At 43.9% G+C, this 21,266-nt stretch overlaps 1 protein-coding gene across 9 annotated transcripts in view; it reads left to right on the plus strand.

Annotated features, from left to right (window-relative positions):
* Positions 1 to 21,266, plus strand: part of EBF1 (EBF transcription factor 1) — a 328,926-nt gene that overhangs the window by 196,233 nt on the left and 111,427 nt on the right. For 5 of the 9 annotated variants that reach the window (XM_074960205.1, XM_074960204.1, XM_074960209.1 and 2 more), the window contains exons 7-8: positions 7,517 to 7,598; positions 17,157 to 17,298. In XM_074960205.1, the coding sequence (XP_074816306.1) occupies positions 7,517 to 7,598; positions 17,157 to 17,298 (224 nt within the window). The remainder of the gene's footprint in view (positions 1 to 7,516; positions 7,599 to 17,156; positions 17,299 to 21,266) is intronic. The other 4 variants (XM_074960207.1, XM_074960211.1, XM_074960208.1 and 1 more) reach the window with 1 other exon arrangement.

The raw sequence follows: 21,266 nt of genomic DNA on the forward strand, positions 1-21,266 counted from the left end.
ACGGTCAGAGGCCAGGACGAGAGCCTACGTTCTTGTTACCATGCCTTGCGTATACTCTTAAATAGCTTCAACAGACACTACGGGTGTAAACAGGTTTCTTTTTAATGCCTTCCATTATATCTGTTTTTGTTGTTGTTCTGCGACTGTGGGCATTGCGGGGACTGATAGAAACATCCAAACATGATTTTCCAGGGGTTGGGAAAGTCAGTCTGCGCCGTCTGGATCTCTAACAATGTTTTGCATAATAATTAATGATGTACAAGCTGTTACCTAATGAACTGTTTTACTGTGTTTGCCCTTCAGTTCTGTCTTCTAAAATGTAAATATGGGTTTAGGATGATTTATTCCATGCTTACGTCCTTTGGGGAAGTTCTTCAGAGTGGGTTTTTCTTAATCTAGAGCCAAATTCTTACCCTAGATGCATGAAGCTGGCTGTGGGCGTATTGTTGCATTGAGATGAGGACTGAAGCTGCATCGTGCATGCAGCTCACCTTGAACTGAAGTTCTTGCAGTAGAGTCTGACCCTATGGGAGTTCCTCGTGTGTACCTGAGAATAGAATTTGGCCTTGTAATGTTGAACCACAGTGTGGGAGTAGCCACTGGAATCACTGAATACGGACCCCTGCCAGGTGACAGCGGTGTTGACCTTTCAGAACCCTGACCCTTGTCAGTGCTCTAGGAGCAGCAAATAAGCCACACTTTCTTTCCAGCAATCCTGTGTGTCACGCCTATAATACAGGGTGTCAGAAGTAAATCACTGGCAAAACTGGCGCAAATGAAGCCACCTCAGGCTCAGAGGAAACATAGCATATGGCTGGAAGAGATGACTGCAACAGTTCCAATTTTTCTGTAAGGTAAATGGTCTTGCAAAGAAAGCTGTGAGGGTGAAATCCTCCATGTTGTTGTGGTTTGCAAGCCCAGAGGCATTGAGAAGCTACCGTTGATTCCAGTGGGAGCATGGAGGGGTTTTGCAAATGGCTAGACAATTATCATAGAAGGCAATTATCATAGAATATCGGGGTTGGAAGGGACCTTAGGAGGTCATCTAGTCCAACCCCCTGCTCAAAGCAGGACCAATCCCCAATTTTTGCCCCAGATCCCCAAATGGCCCCCTCAAGGATTGAGTTTACAACCCTGGGTCTAGCAGGCCAGTGCTCAAACCACTGAGCTATCTCTCCCCCAATGTCACTGAAAAAATTTCCAGAATAACTTGATGCATGCAAAACCGAGAAATGCATACATAGAAAACCAAGCTGTCGAGGGAGGCCATTGACAATAATATTACAGCCCTACATGGAAAAGCTAAATCTAGACTAATTGGAGACCTAATTATCTATGGTATAATTGATCTTTAGGTCCAGAGAAGGTTATCACTTGCAGATGAATTAGGGACTGTGCAATGCTAAGATAAAAAATATTGTTTCCTATAGTGGGCAAAAAGTGAGGCTAAGTGGCAAGACCACTCTGGGATGTCTGTCACTCTGCGGAGTTTGGAATGGCAGAGTGGGATGTCCCAGGTGTGCTTGGTTGAAGAGCAGTCTGCAAATGCATCTGATCAAGCAGGCTGTCTTCTGAGCAAGAGGCAAAATGTGCTCGGAAAGAATCCAAAGTATTTAAGGAGCTGGGATGCATGAAAGATACAGTACATTGCACTCATAGAGATCCCAGTGTGCTGCCAAATATGCATGCACCAAATAATGTCCCGAAAGCAGAGGGCGAAAGTGAAAGTTGTACTTAATAAGATGATAAAATAAGATGTTCTTGAGTGAATTCAGGCACCAGCTGACTGGATTTACTGTATTGTCTCTAGGAAACCCAAAGCAGTTGAGGATTTATATAGATCCAAATGGTTTGACTAAGACCATGAAACACTAGTGCTACCGGAAGAGGCAAGTCAAGGAGACAGTGTCTAGATTTCAAAATCCCTGAGTATGTTCAGTTTTGGATGGAAGCCACGAGTTTTGGAGGTCTGACTCCATCAGAAAGTGCAAAGGTCTTCAGCTTCAATTCACTGACAAAGTAGCTGGCAACTTCTCAAGATAACAGCTATATTACCCAGACCAAGGCTTATCATAGCCACACCCAAGGGCAGTTCGGCAAGAGGAATAGATGACCTCTGAACAAAGCTATGGAGGACATGGGCTATGTTTTCCCGAGGGCACCCAGAATGCTACTGATGTGTTCGTATATTGACAAAAGTAGTCAGCCTACGGCTGATAACGCACATCACCATCGTCAGCTAATGTAGACCCCAGGTGGTGGATTCATAGAATCATAGAATATCAGGGTTGGAAGGGACCTCAGGAGGTCATCTAGTCCAACCCCCTGCTCAAAGCAGGACCAATCCCCAATCAAACCATCCCAGCCAGGGCTTTGTCAAGCCTGACCTTAAAAACTTCTAAGGAAGGAGATTCTACCACCTCCCTAGATAACGCATTCCAGTGTTTCACCACCCTCCTAGTGAAAAAGTTTTTCCTGATATCCAACCTAAACCTCCCCCACAGCAACTTGAGACCATTACTCCTTGTCCTGTCCTCTTCTACCACTGAGAATAGTCTAGAACCATCCTCTCTGGAACCACCTCTCAGGTAGTTGAAAGCAGCTATCAAATCCCCCCTCATTCTTCTCTTCAGCAGACTAAACAATCCCAGTTCCCTCAGCCTCTCCTCATAAGTCATGTGTTCCAGACCCCTAATCATTTTTGTTGCCCTTCGCTGGACTCTCTCCAATTTATCCACAAATTGGTTCAGATCAGCACCTGCACAAACCACTGCAGAAAGTTATTTTCTGAGAACAAGTGGCCTTGAGATTGGAAACCACAGAGGGACAGAGATTATAGTTATGGGCAGATGACCAATAAGAAGCAGAATAGTACTTCCATCTGTCATATGGGGTTCGAGCCTCTACCTTGACCTCCATGCTAGACATAGGTTTTGCTTTAGCTCATTTCGGAGGCATTGTGCTAGCCTCCAGTGTGACATCTGGCCAAGAGAGGGGTCCCCTCTGGCACAGGAAGGGTGGTCAGCAAGGATCAGGCTCAGGAAGGAGTCGGGAACGGGAGGCAGCAACCTGGGAAATGGTTGCAGAGTGAAGGACAGGCAGCCTGGGAGCTGGGGGAGAGAGGCTGAGAGCCAGGCAATGACGCAGGCTGTCACTGGCAGGGGGGCAGCAACCACTGCAAAAAGACAGACCTGGGAGTGGTCTGCAAACAAGGGGACTGTCTAGACAGACCCCAATGAGGCACAAGGGCTGAGCAGTGCTCAGGGAATCTGCAAGCCAGTGTGGTTGCCTCCAGAAGAGCAGTGGCCACAAGGGGCTATCACTGGCACTTGGCCTGAGGACCACCCCTTCATACCATTGTAGTGGACGGCCCCTAGGGGCTTGGCTGGGAACTGTTGTGTTAATCAATGTTGGAGCCATTCGAGTAGTTGTGTCTAGGGCATGTGCACCACTTAGTTTCTGGCAGCCCTAGTACAGCCCTAGTATAGCAGTTCTGTGTCACCTGAAGGGTGCAGGTATTGATGGGAAGTGTGCAGCATGTCTGCGTTGGTGGGACAGACACCTAGGGGGCTTGTACCACAGCCATACTCTACAGCGGGGTTGGTCACAGTGTGTTTCATTCATTGGCTGTATTAATCTGTGTGTGTGTGTTGGGCAGGAGGGGCTAGCCGATGCGTTTTGTTTGATTGTAAAAACCCAAAGCAGATGTCCCAGTAGGCACAGAAACCATGGGGGTGCTGACTTTTGTCATATGACAGGGATAGGGGTGCTTGAAGCAGTAATAACAAACACCAAATACATGGTTTCCATCATCAGCACCCCCACGATACAAATTGTTCCAGCGCCCCGGCAGGGATACTAGCCTTTGGCAAACTCGACCCACGTCAAGTGGCTGGGGCTCAGAAATAAAAGTTCAGGCTTTTATCAGCACTCCTGGGCATTGCACATGTATTCACCCAGTGAGCAAATTTCAGACTTCGACAGTTAGCATGAATACTATTCCCCCCCATCATATGGGGAAAAAGTTAGCACTGAAAAAATAACCTGATATTAAGAAGTTAGACGTAAATACATACACACGTAAGTTATGTTTATAATGGGCCCAATTTTGCCAGCATTACTCCTGGGCGAGTCTGACCTGTTATAATGGGATGACTTGCAGAGTAAGGTGGCAGAATGGAGCTCAAGGTGAAGAATGCGGCAGAACTAACAATTCTAAGATAATAAGTACAAACTAGCATACTCTTGAGTTAAGCCATCGTGTATACTCATGTGACCCCGTTTCTGTATTATTATTATTTGTTTGTATTATTGTAGGGCCTAGCAGTTTCATTTGTGGCCTGGGACCCCATTGTGCTAGGCGCTGTACAAATCACAGAACAAAACCAGTCTCTGCCCCAAAGAGCTTCAAATCTAAGAATAGGACAAGGGACAACAGATGGATACAGACACACCGGGGAGTACAAGGAAACAGTGAGAGAGTATTTGTCAGCATGATAGGCAGTGGTATTCTAGCCACCTGGTTTCCAGCCAAAGTGGTTCTCCCTTCAGAGCCAACTAACATTGGGTCAGATTCTGTACTCCATTTCACCTGTGCGACCCAACTGAAGCGGACCACAGAGATTTGTGCAGAACAGGATGTGAGGCACTCTGCTTGCCAGGAATCAAACCCAGGTCTCTCACGGGTTAGGGCAAAACATGACTCTCCTGGCCACTGAGCCTGCTTGTAGCTGGTGCTTTCTAAGACAATATTCAGCCCACATTTTGGTTTGTTTCTCGGTAGAATAAGAATTCAGGATTGGATAGAGTATTTTATCAGGTGATTTATTTTTAAAACAAAGTAAGAGAAAATATAAGAGGCAAGCTCTGTGTTTGAAAATTCCTCTCCAAAATGCTGTGGCTTTAAAAAAAAAAAAAAAAAAAAAAAAGCTTTCCTGGAGTTTACAGAATTCACCAGTTTTTTGGGTTTTGATAGAACTAAATAAGTGCGCCTCAATTCTTCTTCAGCTTCTGTGGATGAAACACCCATTGACTTCAGGATCGATGCACCCATGTAACTGTGGTAAAATTTTGGAGCTTTTGAATTAGACTTTGCAGACCCCAGACACCAGCTGTTGTATTTCATGTAGGTGTTTGGTGCTTTTGATCTGGTGCCAGCTTATAAAACAAGAGAATGACATAGCTTCTTAAGCAGAGAAAAAGCTTAGAGTTTTGATAAAGAGGCTCTGTTAAGAGCTTTGCCTGTTTTGGGGGGACTTTTGAGTTGATCAGCGTGCATGCGTGCGTGAGCGCGCACATACAGACACTCCCCCCATGTTTACACATGCCATGCAAAGTTAACATGATAAATGTTTTCTACGTTTGCATGGCACGTTTGACTCCGTCTTTCAGTGCAGATATTTTTAACTGTTACATCTCCCGCCCTCCCTTCCTGGTAATATATTCCTTTAGGGAAGTTCAAGCCAAGTGGTCAGCTGCTTGGCTCCTACATTCTGGAAAACTCTGAAGAATTCTCTAGTAAACCCTTGGGGCAGAGCAGACTTTTCCCTAAAGAATAAGCGGTTCTGAGAGACTTTGCCACATAAGGGCCTGTTTGAGGCTCCAGGCACCAGTTGACAGGGACGTCTTTGCCTCCCAACAGATGGCCAGGATTTTTATTTCAGCCAGCAATCTCTCGCAGAGGGGTGGTCTCGCTATTCTGCCAGCATTCCACATGACAGGGCCAGCTTAGGGCAAGAGGGATCTAATGTCCGTGCCCTTCATAGCTCACAAGCTAAATGATGGCCTGTTGACAGGAAAGCCATCATCTGAAGTGTAAGATCCTGAACTCTCCCTGCAGTTCGTTTTTCTTTGGCGGAATTAATGCCCTATTTGCTTGTCTCTCAAAATCCATTCTGGCACGAGTACAAACCTTCGACTGGTGGCAAGCAGTTGTCTGGATTCAAGATGCCAGGATTTGTGCTGACAGCTTCTTCTACACAATCTGAGTCAGGCTGTCACAGCTGGCCATTAGAGGCTTAAAAAGACACACACATGACAAATAGCACCAACTTTCGGTTATTGAATATCCAGACCTTCTTGATGAGAAAATGCAATGGCTTATACCCCTCTTTAATTGTGCGTAAACAAACAGCGCCCTTGCCATCCACCGTTGAAAGTGTCTTATGGCTCCTTATTGTTTTATATTGATTGGTCTCTTTGATTTCCTTTAATGAAAGTAGCCCCTTGGAGTTTAAATTTGTCACCATGGCCATTGCCTAAAATGATGTTTAGAGCGTGAAGGAGCTTACACAACAGTTAAACAGGCCTCTTTAGGATGCAGTTCCACAACGGTGCAGGGGAGCAGCATCACAGAACACCAACCAGCAAAATGCAGCTGTGAAATGTTTCCATGCAACGAGCCCAGTTTTGCCCTTCTTGATTTCGGCATATGCAAATTATGCCACTTAGTTCTCACCGGGGATCAGGACGGATGCTTACAAAAAGTTAACTTTCTGATTTTAAGTAAAACAATAACAAACAGTCACTCCTTGATGCCTCCTTATAAGTGGAGACAGGGTAAATTAGCCTCTGCCTGGTTAATCAACAGCTATTGCAGATATAATGATGCTCTGTCTGGTTGTGCCTGGTTTTAAAGCTTGGTGCAGGATTTAATTTTACACAGTTATCTTTAGTAGAGCCCTGGCTGCAGTTTGTTTTGGACAAAAGGCTGAAAAACCCTGGTTCATGGGGAATGTGAGACCCACTATTATTCATCACTATTATTCATCAACTTGTCTTTATGGGTTTACGGTCCATTGGTGCATAACAGTGAAGAAAATATTTTCAGAAAAATGTTTGCTTTTTGGGGGCTTGTAAAATGCAATGTCTCTTCTTAAAGCAACATATAGGTCTGGGCAGTCATTTCATTTCTTCCATGAGGTCAGCCTTTTAATCAAGACTTCCCCTCACGCCCACAGTATTTTGTTTATTCATTTATGTGATTTGTCATGAACGAGCTTTAATTTTGTTGACAAATTTGGTGTAATTGTTGGATCAAGATTCAGATTGTGCAGAATGCTTTAAATTTTTTGCATCAAATTGAGGTTTATACGCTACACATGAACTTATGAGATGAAACCTCTTATATGCAAAGATGCTTTCTTGGCCAGCATTCTTCTGCTTTCTCTTTGCTGTACTGAAATTGTCTCTTTAACTTCCTGGTCGCTGTGGAAGACAGCATGATTCCATGACGCTAGCCATTTAAAGTGACATAGGGACCACTTCTGCAAACCTGTATGGCTATGACAAAGCAAAGTTCTTAGGCATGAGTCACTTTTAGCACATGCTGAAGTGTTTTGCTGGTTGGAGGCCATGTGAGCAGTCCTTACCCATGTGGCCCGTCAAAGGCACAGCTTGTGTGAGTAAGGATTGCTAATTGGAGTAAGGATTTGCTGGATCAGACTCAGGAAAGGGACATGGTGCTATACGCTGCATGCATCTGAGAGGCTAATGGCGGTGTCTCTTTTCTCCACAGGTTCTTCTTGAAATTTTTTCTCAAATGTAACCAAAATTGCCTAAAAAATGCAGGAAATCCCCGGGACATGCGGAGATTCCAGGTCAGTATGTCATGCTTCCTTCTTTAAAAATAATCTACTGGTGGCGTAGAAATAAATTTGACCCAAACTAAGCTGGTAATTAACTGGAAGATGCTGAAATTTACTATACTGATCTCAGTTTTGGGGATTCCCAATGACAACAGAAATTAGCAGGAAGTTCTTGGATTTTCTTGCTCTGGGCAAGAGAAGACTTGAAGATGATGCCATCCCCATGGGAAGTAAAACTGTGACGGGAAGAAACAGAAGTGGCCTTGTATTGTTGCTGTGTTGAATCACATGGCTGCTTCTCTCTAGGATATCCTGCTCTGCCCTAAGACCTAACTGTGCCTTCATGTAAAGATTTTAAGTGAGCAAGCAATATTTATTAGTGGGGGAAATCTTGTCACCAAAACAGATGTATGGTTATGCTGAAAATCTAAACAGGTTCCCCTTGGGGAGTCATTTGCTGCACTTTGAAATATTTTTTTTATTTTTTGAAAGATTGCATTAATTTTATACTGGCCCAGTCCTCACTGAGGCAAAACTCCCACTGTCTGCTCTTCACTAGTGTATTTTTAGCAAATACTTCCCTACCATTGTAAGCTCCTACCCGTGGAAACATAGGCTGAGTGCTGTGGGGTGAACAGAGCTCCAGCTAGCCACCAATATTTTTCTATTGTGTTGTTTAACCATGCTCAGGACCAGTCTAAAAAATATGTAAGCTCCTTCGTTTTCAGTTTAAACCAGTTTTTACCAACAAATTCCCAGGTTTTACAAAAAGTATTATTCATTTTTTTCTGATTTTCACCCTATTTTTGTATCACTCAAATATATAAAAATAGCTTTTGTTTTATTAGGAAAATACAATACATTCCCTGAGATAGCTGTATTATGATAACACATTGGTCTCTGTGTATATGCAAAGCTGCCTGTTGAAGTAGGGCTATGTGTTTATTGTGTGTATCTTCTAGACTAATAAACAGGCACGCATGCAAGCTCTGAAGTGCATGCGCATCTGAATGTACTGATGAATCTCATGCCTGCCACGTACACATCTCAAGCTGCTAGCAGATAACTGTTCAAAGATTTGACACAGTAAAGTGGGAAGAAAACAAAAATCTGTATCAGAATATGTTTCGGAACACAAGGAAGTATTTGAAAGTTTTTTAAAAAACAAAAAACAGGAGAAAAGGATGAAGTTGAGTGTATGCGCCGCAAATGGTGTGGTCCAACTATTAAATGCAAATATTTATAGCCTAATAGTTCTAAGTCTACAACAGTAAACTGTTTTATTCAAATGGAAAGTTTTATTTGGGTATTGGTGGCATTGTGTTTGAGTTCTGTTTTAGTTCTGCAGCAAACCACATTGATGAATGGAAATCAAAGCATTAATCTACTGAATACTTTCCCCCCATCTTTCTGTCCACCAATATAAACCCCAATATTTACCCAGAAAAATTATTAATAGTTTTTTGCACTGATTTTGACCTGTTTTTGTTGTTGTGACTTGTGGTAATAAACACTGATAAATTCCTGGGAAAAAATAAATAAAATAAAAACTGAAAATGAAGGGCCATAAAGATATGGAATTAAAAATATCACAGATCATGGGAGCATTGTCTACTCTAGACCTCCCAATGCTGGAGCCAGCCGGGTGTTGGCAGTGGTGGGAAATATGTGCCCAAAGGACCCCCCTGTGTGATCGTTCAGAGGGTGTTTTGCCTACAAGGGGTAGGTAAGGTGGAGAAATGACCCTCCCTCGTTGGGGGCAATGCAGGAGTTTAGTGAAGGCAAGCTCCGTGAGGTTTCTTACTCAGGACTGTCCTCAGGGGTTGGGGTTAACCTTCACCCAGAAGCAGTGAGGGGTTTATCCCGCAATCCATGTGGGTCATAGAAGGGTAGCTGAGGCTGGAAGTGGGCCAAGGACCATCTGTGCAGAAGCCCAGCATGTGTGAAGCTGTTTAGGGTGCTCTGAATCCCCTTCCAGCCACCGCAGCACTTAGTCGTACGGGGTACGCGTTGTATGAGTGGTTATGATATTCAATGCCTCTTTCTTTTACTGTACGCATGCTAACAGGTTAATCCCTGTAGTTCCCCACAAAGCAGGTGACTATTATTTATTCCTGTGCAGCTGAGATACAGGAAGGGAAGTGACTTGGCCGAGGTCATGCACCCAGTCAGTGTCAGAACTGGGATTGGAATGCCAGGAGTCCCTGATGTCTGGCTGCATGCGTCTTCCTCTATAGCGTGCTGCCATTGGGAGCTATTCCCACTTATTAAAATATATATTCTCCTCTAAGAGGAAAAGTATTCTCCAAGGGTGCTCTCGCCAGTAGGGCAATCTAGCATGAACAGCCAGGTCTGGGGCCTGTCAAAGCACACGGTTCGTGATATGTACGCACTGCCAGTTTCGTACTCCCCCAAGATACGGGCTGATTTTCATATGGTAATGCCTTTGTATGTTCCCTCAGAACAGCAATCAGGAGCCTGTGTAGGTGAGCAGGTAGGGCATAGGAAAGGTGGTTGATCTCTTCACTTGTAAAGACATTCTGTCATGCAAACCCAGCTTCACAGCAGTTGAGCTTTCAGTGTGTAAACAGAGACTGCTTAATTACACAGGTCATGTCAATTAGCGTGACCTTAGCATTTTCAAGAAATTAATCACTTTCAGCAGAGCAAAGCACGGCTCATACATTAATACAGTGAGCTATTAAAGCTTGTAGAAATCCATTAAATGCTGGTGCTTTTTTTTTTCTTTTGAAATAGCTGGGTTTTCTTCTTGAACTTGTTGCTCTCACAACAAACTTCTTAAAATAAAGCAGCTGGTCACTGTAGAGGGTAGAAGAGACAGGATTCATTTTTCACTTCTAGGGGAGAAAAGTATCAAGCAAAACCACAGTGAGGTCTTACAGAGGACCCATCTTTGGTGCACGGGTGTAAACGTGCTGGGTGAAATCCTGGCCCCCTTGGGTATGTCTACACTGCAGCTGGTAGCCAGAGGCCTTTGCCCTAGCACACAGAAATGTGTGGACAGTGTGGACATTGTGGCTCTGGTGGAGACTCTGGCTAGCCACTGAGCTCAGACCCAGGGGTTAGGTGGGATTAAGAGAATGAGCTGTAGTGTCTACACAGCTATTTGTACTGTGCTGCCCACTCTGGGAGACTCGCTCCCAGCGGCAGTGTAAACCTCCCTTTGAAGTCAAGGGGAGTTTTGCCACTGACGTCAGTGGGGCTCGGATCTCACCCACTAACCTGAAAGGCTTGGGTCAGTGATGAGATCGAAGCAATTCCAAGTCCTATTCATAGCTGGATAGCCGGCGTTTCTGGAAAGGGTCAGATTGTCCCATTTGGCCCTGTCTGCGTGGCTCTCCACCTTTCCACACAGAAGTGAGGGAGTTTTGTTTTCACAACATACCTCCTCCTTCCTTACTTTATGCCATTTTTTCCCACCCTGCTCCTGGTGTCATCTGGGAACTGGTTCGTCTTTGGGGCTGATCTCCATTGTCTGCCTGGAAAAGGCCCCAAGCCAAAGGAGTCATTAGGGATTGCTGGAATGCAGCCATGCTCTTGCCCTGCCTTGTGTTGGGGAACACGGGGTGGTGGTGGCAAAGATACAGGCCCAGGTACACAGGCTAATGCCACCTGAGGATGAACTTTGCAGAGTTTCCATCCTCTTTCTCTCCCTCCCCTGGTGGGCTTCACTGTGGAAGGGTCACCGGGAGCCTAACTATCTCATTTAGTCATAAAGTGGCTAACGAGTGAAGGGAAGGGGGCAGAAGGTATGCTGGTTTGGGGGAGCCATGTGTGAATTTAGGCCCAAGTGTGGAAAGGAATGAGGGGTCCTGTCCTGAAATGTATTTATGTCCAAGTGTGCCCTCCCTGGCAGCCTAAGGAGTCCAGGGGGAGGGAGGGTCCCAGAGCTTGGCCTCCAGCCTGAGCCGGAATGTCTATACTGCAATTTTATAGCCCTCTGGCCCAAGTCTGCTGACCCAGGCCAGCCACGGCCACACCTTGCGTCTTTTATTCCAGTGTAGATGTACCCTAAGTGCTGCTGCAATACAAATAGTAATTAGATGGCATTATGGGGGCGGGTGAGCAGCTTGCTGTGAATGGTGGTGGGGAGGCAGAGGGAGAGGATGGGGAGTGATGGGAGCTACTGAGATGCAGCTCGAGGAGGAGCATCCTAGGTGTTCTTACCACATTTCCTTGGTGGCTGACAGCTGGTGCCATGTACTCCCCGCCACCCTTGGTGGCTGGTGCTGTTTTCTCCCTCTTACCCCCTCGGTGGCTGGCACCTGTGTGCTGACTCCCCATGCCCCCCCGCCCCAAGTGCTGGTGCTCTAGCCCTCACCCCAGCCTGGCAACTGGCACACATGCTCCTGCCCCTCCCCAGGGCTGAGTGTCTCCGCAGGACCCAGGGTGGCTGGAAGGTGGGGATTGGGCTGGGCTGAGGAGTCACATAAGCGACCACCTCTCCCAGGCGGCTGGAGGCATTTACTGTGTGACTCCGGCGTGGTCCCTGTACGCTGGCCCTGGCCAGCATGACTGCGTATCAGAAGCTAGGGAGAAGAGAGCTAATCCTACCCGTTCTCTGGTGTCTGGCCTGCTCCCACGTGCTGCCACACCTCCCAACCCCTGCTCTGGGTTCTGCTCTGTCCTGCCCCCACCTGCATGGGGATGGGATATAGCTGGGTCCCCCTCTTGCTTCTGCATCAGCTAGATCTGCTCCCCTCAATATTCCCATTGTGGGGGCAGTAGCCCCCACTACCCCTTGGTCTGCTGCCCCCTGGCGGTTCTCTGCCTTAAAAAACCACACAGAACTAAACCACGTGTTCTATACTTGTGTAATTAACAAACCCCAGACGACCTGGGTATTTTGTTGTTGCTGTGATAATAAAACTGCTGACCCGTGACAGGTTTCAATATGGAGGAAACCTTTGTGGCTGAGTCAGAGCATAAACCCCTCAAAAGGCATTTATTATGGAAACCCGGAAAGCCACGAACACATCACCGTGCTGGCTGATGGGTTTACCCCACAACCTCCACCTCAGCCTAAGCTGCAAACGTGTCTTAATGGGATGCTGCCAGTCAGGTTTGAATTGTAGCCACTTGTGTCCTGCTGTAAATCTGCATAAGAGACAAAAATGATGCTTCACGAATCCCAGATAATGGAGTTAGGACATGCAAGGTTCTCTCCCCAGAGGGATAAGGAAGAGGGGGGAGTTTGGAAAATAGCAGTGTGAGCTATGACCCCAGTTCAGCAAGGTGTTTAAGCATGTGCCTAACTTCAGGCATGTGAGTAATCTCACTGAGTGCATTGCACATACGTGCTTAACTTTAGGCACTGTCTTAAGTATCTTGTTGAATCAAGGTCTATTTGGATTACCAGAATGACGGAAACAAACTTCACGAAGCAGTCTCCAACTGGTGATGAAAATAAGGAACTTTCCCATCCCTTTTTGTCATGACATCCATTAGGAAGCAGGAACAGCGAGATATAAAATCAGATTAGTGAATCCCAAAGACACAGGCCTAAAGCAAATGGCAGCAAGAGACATCTTAAACCTGGAAATTAGCGTAGTTGAATTTCTGCAGCCTTTGCCAGGAGGTGCCTGGGGTATAAACCAAAATATCAGGGCACTGCCAGGAAAAGGGAGAAAATTGAAAACACCAGGAACACGTTATGTATTAATCAGTTAGCAAAGCTTAATGGGCTGTGGTTAAAAATGAGGAGTCATGCGATGCTTAATTTTGATATATTAGGTGATGCACCATAACAAACAAACAGGCCCAGCACTAAACCTGGATAAATAGTTTGATCTCCAGCGTTCTTGTTTCAGAAGGTTTTTTAACTAACCTCCCCAAAACATTCACAACTGAGCTATTTTATGGCAGGCAGAATAATTTGCCGAGTCATTATATAATGTAGCGTAAATGATAGTGGTGGCTGGCTGAATAAAGGTATAACATGATTGGGGGGTGGAGGGGGAAGAACTCTTCCCCCAGTTTCCCCCAGTGTTGATACAGGATTTAGATTAAAAATCTATGACGGGTTGAAGCTAAAGCTCAAAATAATTTTCCATGTTTGCCTGACCCAAATTAAAAATGTGTTTTGTTGACAAAATTTGAAAAGGTTTGAGATTTGGCAGGCTTGGTTGTCCCCATGTTTACATTACTATGTCAGCACCTCATTAATCATTTATTAAACTGTCATGTTTCTTTTCCCTCCTGCTATAGTCTGTGTTCTACGGATGTCTCACTGGGCACTCCACATCTAGTTTGATTTCCCTCCCACCCACACAATTTTACGATTTCTCCACCATTAGTTTTAACATGTGCTTTAACTTAAACACATCCCCATAATTTCAAAATCACAATGAGACAAGTGTTGTATTTTAGATTAAAAATCTAAGTGTACCTTATAAGCCTGTATGTGCACTGAAAAAGTCCAAGTATATCATTGCAGTGCATAACAAATACACAGTCTATTTTTTCCCTCTACATAGTCATGGCATTAATATTTAGCTAATGCGTGTCTGCTAAGTCCTTTTTACATTCCTAGCAAAACAGAGTGCTTACATTAATAAAATTGTATATTTTAAGAAATAAGCAGAGCATGTGTGCTGCTTTTTACAGGTGCACTATGAATAATCATTTTTTTTCAGACAGACACCCAGAGTAACCACTTTTTTTCTGCATTTCCTGACACTGGAAACAGATTCTCATGGTGATTCCTTTTATAGTTGCTTCTGCTAACGACTCCAAAGAACCACTCCAATGTGGTCTCTGTGCAGTAAATCAAACTCCCTGGTCAAGAGATAGGTAGGAAGGTACAGTTCAGTAAATCAAAACGTGGCACATCAACAGGTTCCAAAACCTGAGGGAAAAGTATTACAAAGGCCTGATGCCGTAAATGACCTTGTTGGATCTACTCTTACGAGTAGAGTTACTCCCATACTCCCATGTTAGGAGTTCTTATGTGAGAGAGGTTACTTACATGCGCAAGTCTTTGCAGTTTTGGGCCATAAGCTAGTATTATTTTTAACTTAGGAAGACTTTTAAGTCTGGATCCTGGAAACACTCAGATGCTTAACTTTAAGCATGTGCTTAACCTAATTGACTTCAATGAGACTACATACATGCTTAAGGGGAAGCACATGCATAAGTATTTGCAGGATTGGGGCCAAGTTGTGGGGAAAAATATTTCAACCTTTTGATGTTCTAGGAAATTCAAATTCTTATGTGGCTATGATCATCATCATCATTATTATTATTTATTTTATTTATTAGTGTTTTATTTTATTTATTATATTTCTACATCTAAATGTGCCTAGTACTTTACCAACTAACACAGAAGACTGGTCTAGAAGTCAATGGCACTATGACAAGTGCTGACAGCTGAGGATTTGTCCAAAAATCCTTGTCCCAGAGAATTTACAGTGGTTGCAATCTCATTTGTGCCCTCACCAACTATGTGCTAATCACTGTAGGCTCACATTTTAGTGGAAACAGCAAAACCCCCAGGAGCGAAAAGGATAAATTCCATTTGAAATCCTTGTGGAATTTTACATTTTTGGCAGTGTGTTTCTCCACTAATTTGAAGTCAGAAGGATTTACCTACAGTATTTGGTGCGGTCTTTCCCCCCCCCCCCCAAATTACTGTTTGTAAGAGCTGTTGAATCCTTTATTCTGTATTTTAATAATATGTATTTTAAAAAAAAAATCCATGGCAGAATGGCGTTCCGATGGACTATATCAGAAATCCTGAAATGCAAACTGTTCTGTTGTGTCCCCCCTTTAAAGACAAAGGCTTCCTGGCTTGGCTAAGGATGGTTTAGCCTCTTGATTCACTTTGTATTTTTAAGTGTTTAATAGGTGGTGAGAAATAGGTAGAATGGCAAAGTTTTTAGTTTCCCCTCTTTATCCAATTCAAGTGATGACACTGAATTGTTGTAAGTGATCCCTTAAGTGTCCCCATTCGACCACTGCTGAGAGGTAGCAGCTTCCTGGGAGCGTTGAAGCAATGTTTGCCAATCCTTGTAAAGCATTTCACCTCTTCAGAAGCTAAAGCCTCTCAAAACCAAGAACAATTAAAGCAAGAGCCTGTCAGAGCGACTGGGGAATTCATCAAAATAAATCAGAAATCCTCTGCCCTGCCTCTGGAGGCTCGCCTCATTATAAGAGCAGATCTATTAGCCCCCTTGCCATTGTCTTTCATTTCTCAAGTGAGGTGATTCTAATTAAATTAATCTGCATGTCAATCTATCGGTGATCAATCAAGAGGGCTGAGGTCCCCCTATGCGGCAGTGTGCTTGCGGCTGACAGGGACTGATAATGGAGGAAGAAATAAACTGTCGAGCAAAGTTAATTAGTCAACATAATAGGTGGATTAAACGGAGCCGCTGATTGCTGTTTCACATGTCGAAGCATGAGGTGGGAGCTGAAACTGCAATTAACAGACAATTATTATATTTGGTTGTAAGAGGTCGCATGAATAAACATATCTCTGTGGGTTTCAGTTTTTAATCCCTTTCCCTGTTTAATATAAGGAGAAGTGTAGGTCATTTCTTCTTATTGTTTTAGTTAAAGTTCTCTGTGGCAATGCATGCTCTTGGAAAACTGGCAGTCTACCCAGGGCCCCGTCTTCAACTGGGATAAAACCCTGAAATGCTGTACTTCATTAGTATAGGACATAGGGGTCAGAGCAGGGAACAGGGTAAGAGAAACAGTGTGTGGTCCTGGAATTAGGGTGGGGAACTGAGTGACCTGGGTTCTATTCCCAGCAATGCTTCCAACCAGCTGTGTGACCTTGGACAAGTCACTTTCCCTCTTTGTGCTTTAGTTTCCCCTCCCACACTTTGTGTCTTATCTATCCAGATTGGAAACTCCTTTGGGCAGGATACATCTCAGATCGTATAGTGTCTAGGACAGTGGACCCTGATCTTGGTTGGGGCCCCTAGACATGAGGATAACGCAGATGGTAATAAGGGTGAAGCGGAGACTGTCCCCAGCCTCACTCAAATGCAGCTCAGAGCGGGAGAATTTGGGATAAATCCAGATATCCCTGGTGACTGTGGCTAAAATATTGGAGGTTGGGGCTGGGTGAGAAACAGAACTCTGCTCTCGTCTCAACTTCACAAAAAGTGGTTTTGTTTTCTTTTATTTTGAATCGATTCTCATTTGCAATGTCAACAGCGCTATCTACTTCAGCAGAGAAACTGAAGGATAATTTAGGGTGAAACACAGCCGCCCTTGTATTTGCAGGGGGGAGGGGCGGGAGAAACCCTTAATAAAGATCTTCTTGTTAAAATGATGGCTAACAGCGTACCTTCTGCCATACAGCTACAAACTCTGCAATTTGACTTAAAGCTGTATCAGAAGGTTTCTATGCCAAAGACTCACTCATCAATAGCGTCTCTTGTTAGATTTGTACAGCATAAGCACCAGTTATTATGCGAAATAGCTATGCAATTTTCTGCAGCTCCCAGCTGTTATTTATTTAACTGAGTTTATTACAATCTGTGCTCTTTTTTTTTTTAATATATCAAACGTTGATCCGTTTTACTCTTGTGCTCGCAGGTTGTGGTGTCGACAACAGTCAACGTGGACGGCCATGTGTTGGCGGTGTCAGACAATATGTTTGTACACAACAACTCCAAGCATGGGCGGAGGGCTCGAAGGCTCGATCCCTCGGAAGGTACGCCTTCTTATCTGGAACATGGTAGGCATATCATTTTCGTTGGTTGACATTGCTACTTTAAATGTGGATTTATTTGGTTTCTCTCTCATTTTTCATTTCAAATTGTCCTGCAGTCATTGAAACAAACTTCCGGACCAAAATTTTTAAGAGATCAGTCTCCAAAAACTGGGTTTGGATTTTCAAAGCAGCAGAGCACTAGAGGTTTCGGTGGTGGTGGTGGGGAACCTGAGAAAATGCTCATGAAAAATCTGCCCCTTCCTTTACTGAAAAATGTTCATTTTGGGGATCACCACCACTCAGCACCCAAAATTGGGGTCAGGTTTTCAAAATGGCGCAGCTCCCCCTGGCATGTAAAAGATGTGGGTAGATTTTCAAAAGCACTTGGCACCCACAATTGGGACCAGATTTCTGGTAGCTGCTGGGTGCTGAGCTCTGTCGAAAATCTGGCTACTACATTGAGTTTTTTAAATGAGAGCTGCTTTGAAAATCTGGACTTAATTAATGTTTTGTTTTTGCTTTGTCCTCTAAATCGGTGACTGCTTCTAAAAATTAAACAAAACAAAACAAAATCATAGGGGAATTCCCCCCAGCCCCTTGGGAGAATTGTCCCTTGTCTTTTGAAGTGGGTTATAATTCTGAACACATTAGGCACTTGCTCCCATTGACAGTCATGGGTGTGGAATGCACCCAACCCCTTGCACTGGTTTGTGCCATAAGTGTTTGCCATGGATTGCATGGGTAATTGGTTATATTCTGCCAAATAGTTAGAAGAAACCAGATAAAATTTGTCTCAAGGAAAGTGAATGCCACTTGGAAAAATGTAAACTACATACGTCAATACAAATAACAATAATGGAGGAATATGCCATTTTCCACCCCTCAGTGAATTGCTGATGAAAAAGAGTTCTATTCTACTCATTCTTTTGGGCTCCGATCCTGCAAACACTTAGTCATCTGCTTAACTTCCTGCACGTGTGTAGCCATGTTGAAGTCACTGGGACTGCTTGCGTGAGTGAAGTTGAAGGTATGGATAAGTGGTTGCAGGATTGAGGTTGTAGTTCGCACTTACTAACCTAAAATTCTTAGCTCAGCAGCATTTCTCATTATATAAACATAACTTACATCTGTATTTATTTAACTCTAACTTTTTATGTAGGTCATGAGCCATTTTCAGCTATGCTTCTTCCTATAGAATTTTTTTCATCCCTGCCAACAACCTAATCTAATAAACAAACCACTGTCATAATGTTTGCTCGATTTTTGTATGGAATGTGCAAACTGTGCTTTTATTAATTAACAAGAGGCAGAGCCTTACAAAGGACATGTCACTCTATTCAACCTTGCAATCTTTTTAACATGAACTCTTGTCTTTCAAAACCTGTTTATTTTTTGGCTTTGTTAGAACTAAGCTAGATACCCTTTTTTCCCCCAGTGAGGACCTTTGAATGCCTACCTGTGATTAAGTTTATACTTTTTTTCTTATAATTATTCTTGTCTTCACACATACTGTAATGCTACCTCCTTTTCTTGTATCTACCACTCACGCTCCCACTGGGTAAGGTGCTCTGGGTGCAAAAAGAAGAAAATGATAAAATTATACCTCTATTTCCAGGTAACCCTCAGGTCCAGTGGTTGCCATTAAATGTCAACATTCGCCAACAGGCACCACATAATCACCACAATTATCTCCTCTTCTAAATCCTGGGGGGAAAAGTGATTATCTAATCCAATCTAATTCTCGGGTACCTCTCGGACAAAATTATTTGGCCACCGCTGGCAAATTCTCATTACTGGTGAGCACTGCACTAAAAGATTCCTTCCTTCCTTAAGATATGCTAGGCATTTAACCCTTTTTCAGCTAAACTTGTGTCTCCCCCGACCACTGAACTCTACTCATGTTTATGTGCATGTGATGGCAACAAAACTAGCAAGTACTTTTGTTGTATGTCGTCCAAAACATCTGACCGAACTCAAGGGTGGAAAAATGTTAAATGGGGTGCATACCCACCAAAGTTTTGAGCAGCCACCAAACACTTAAACCCCATTCCTGGAACAGTCGATAGCTCTCTCCACTGGAATAGGCTTCCCTCATAGTTCCCTCCCCAAAATGTGTCCCTCTCTTACTCCTACTCCTGGATTCTTGGTCCTAAGGCCTGGGCTGTCTTCCCCAGATTTGTGCATGCAGAGAACCCTTGGCTCTCCCATCTTCTGGGGCGGTGTTGGGCAGGTGGGGGAGAGGATGATCCAGGCCATATCAGGTTGCCGTAGCTGTGCTGCCCACAGCTACTCTGGCCCAGCGGTCTGACTGATCATGAGGTTTGGATTGCAAGAAGTGTGCTATAATACCCCTCTGACCAAATGTACCCATGCGCTTATATAGAAATTTTGAGCCCAGAAGCAAATAATACCTGATGTTGTTTGTAGAGAAGTGGGGGCAGAAGGTAGTGATGTGGGGTGCTTGCTGGCTGGTTTGGTTAGGCATTATTTACCTTACAATTTTCTTTACCAACCTGTATTGGCAAATGGTGCTTTTAAACATTGAGTTCCAGTGTGGGTGACAGCTAAAAAAGACTTTGGGTGCCAAAAAGCACAACCGGACAGAAAGTTTTACCTTCTGAGCCACTCAGGAGCCTTGTGTCTCCACACTTGGGTTTTTGCCATCTCATTTGCAGGTAGCCTGGATTATTTTTGGGATCTCCAACACAGATCTCTATTTATATCCTGCTGCTCAGACAGTAAAAGGAAAGCTCCTTTTTAGCGACTCATCTCTCTGTATATAAGTAGAAACCAGGATCATGGTTTCACATCCCCACACTATACTCCTTGATTCTGGAGAGTTAATAAGCTCATCTTTCAAATAAATATATCTCTTTTTCAGAAGGCAGAGGCTAATTATTTCATACCACTCTGTGAGGTATAAATAGGGTAGGCCACAGAGATCTGTGGTTTGCAATAATTATCACATTTTCACTCACAAATAGTTGGACCCTTGCTTGTTTGATATTTATGGTAAACCATGGGGCTAGTGTGGTTGACCTTTCTAAATTATACAAATACAGTAGGATGTATAGAGAAGAGCTAATATAGATCAAAATTAGTGTATACTATATATTGGTTTATACTTCATCTTAAGGTGTAATTTTTTAAGGAAAACCTTTCCAAAACAACTTAAAGGACTAAACCCAAAGAGGCGGGGAAAAGGAAGGGTATGCAAGAGGAAGCATTCAAGCAGGCCTGGAGGGACTCTTCCCGGTTTCTTAGCATGAAGTCCACACTCTAGATCTCTGCAGAGCTTCTGGCACAAACTCTTTTACCTTGCTTCAAAGTAATTTTTCAAATCTCTGGGTGTATTTACTTGAATTTAAAGCCAATTGCAGCATCACTTTCTCTCTTATTTTTCCTCTCTGGCAGAATGCGGTGCCCTCAAAAAATGATCGTGCTGGAGACCCTGTCAGTTTGCATGCTCTAACACTTTATTATCTAATGATCTAATATGCAACAAGGCAAAGAGGGGTGCTCGTCACTCTGACAGGATGCCTAAGAGAAGTGACTAAATTACTTTATGTACCATTAGCGCTAGCAGCTACGGTGAACTCACTGCGAGCGTTTATGCAAATACTCCTGAATACATTCAAGTGGCCTTGTCAGGCAGACGACTGACAAGCAGTTTAAATGCTCTTTTTTTTTTTAAAGGGCCAATTTTATTTCTTCTCCCTTCCCATTCCACCCTCCTCCTCTTCTCCACGGTGAGATCACGGAGGAATTAGGCTCATTGGTGACTGACTTGGTTCTGTGTCAGTCTCACCAGCAGCAGCAAAAGAAGAAATGTATCAACTATGTGCTTCAGACAAGCTACAGGACTTGATTTTGGAACTGTAGATAGACGCAAAGACAGCTGTGATTTCTAATGCAATGCCCTGCCACTGCTGTTATATTTCTGATTCTTTTTATAGGCTGTTTATGAATCCAGAGACTGTCCTATCCTGCAA

This window comes from Natator depressus, chromosome 8 (genome assembly GCF_965152275.1).
Source record: "Natator depressus isolate rNatDep1 chromosome 8, rNatDep2.hap1, whole genome shotgun sequence".
Taxonomy (NCBI): Eukaryota; Metazoa; Chordata; order Testudines; family Cheloniidae; genus Natator; species Natator depressus.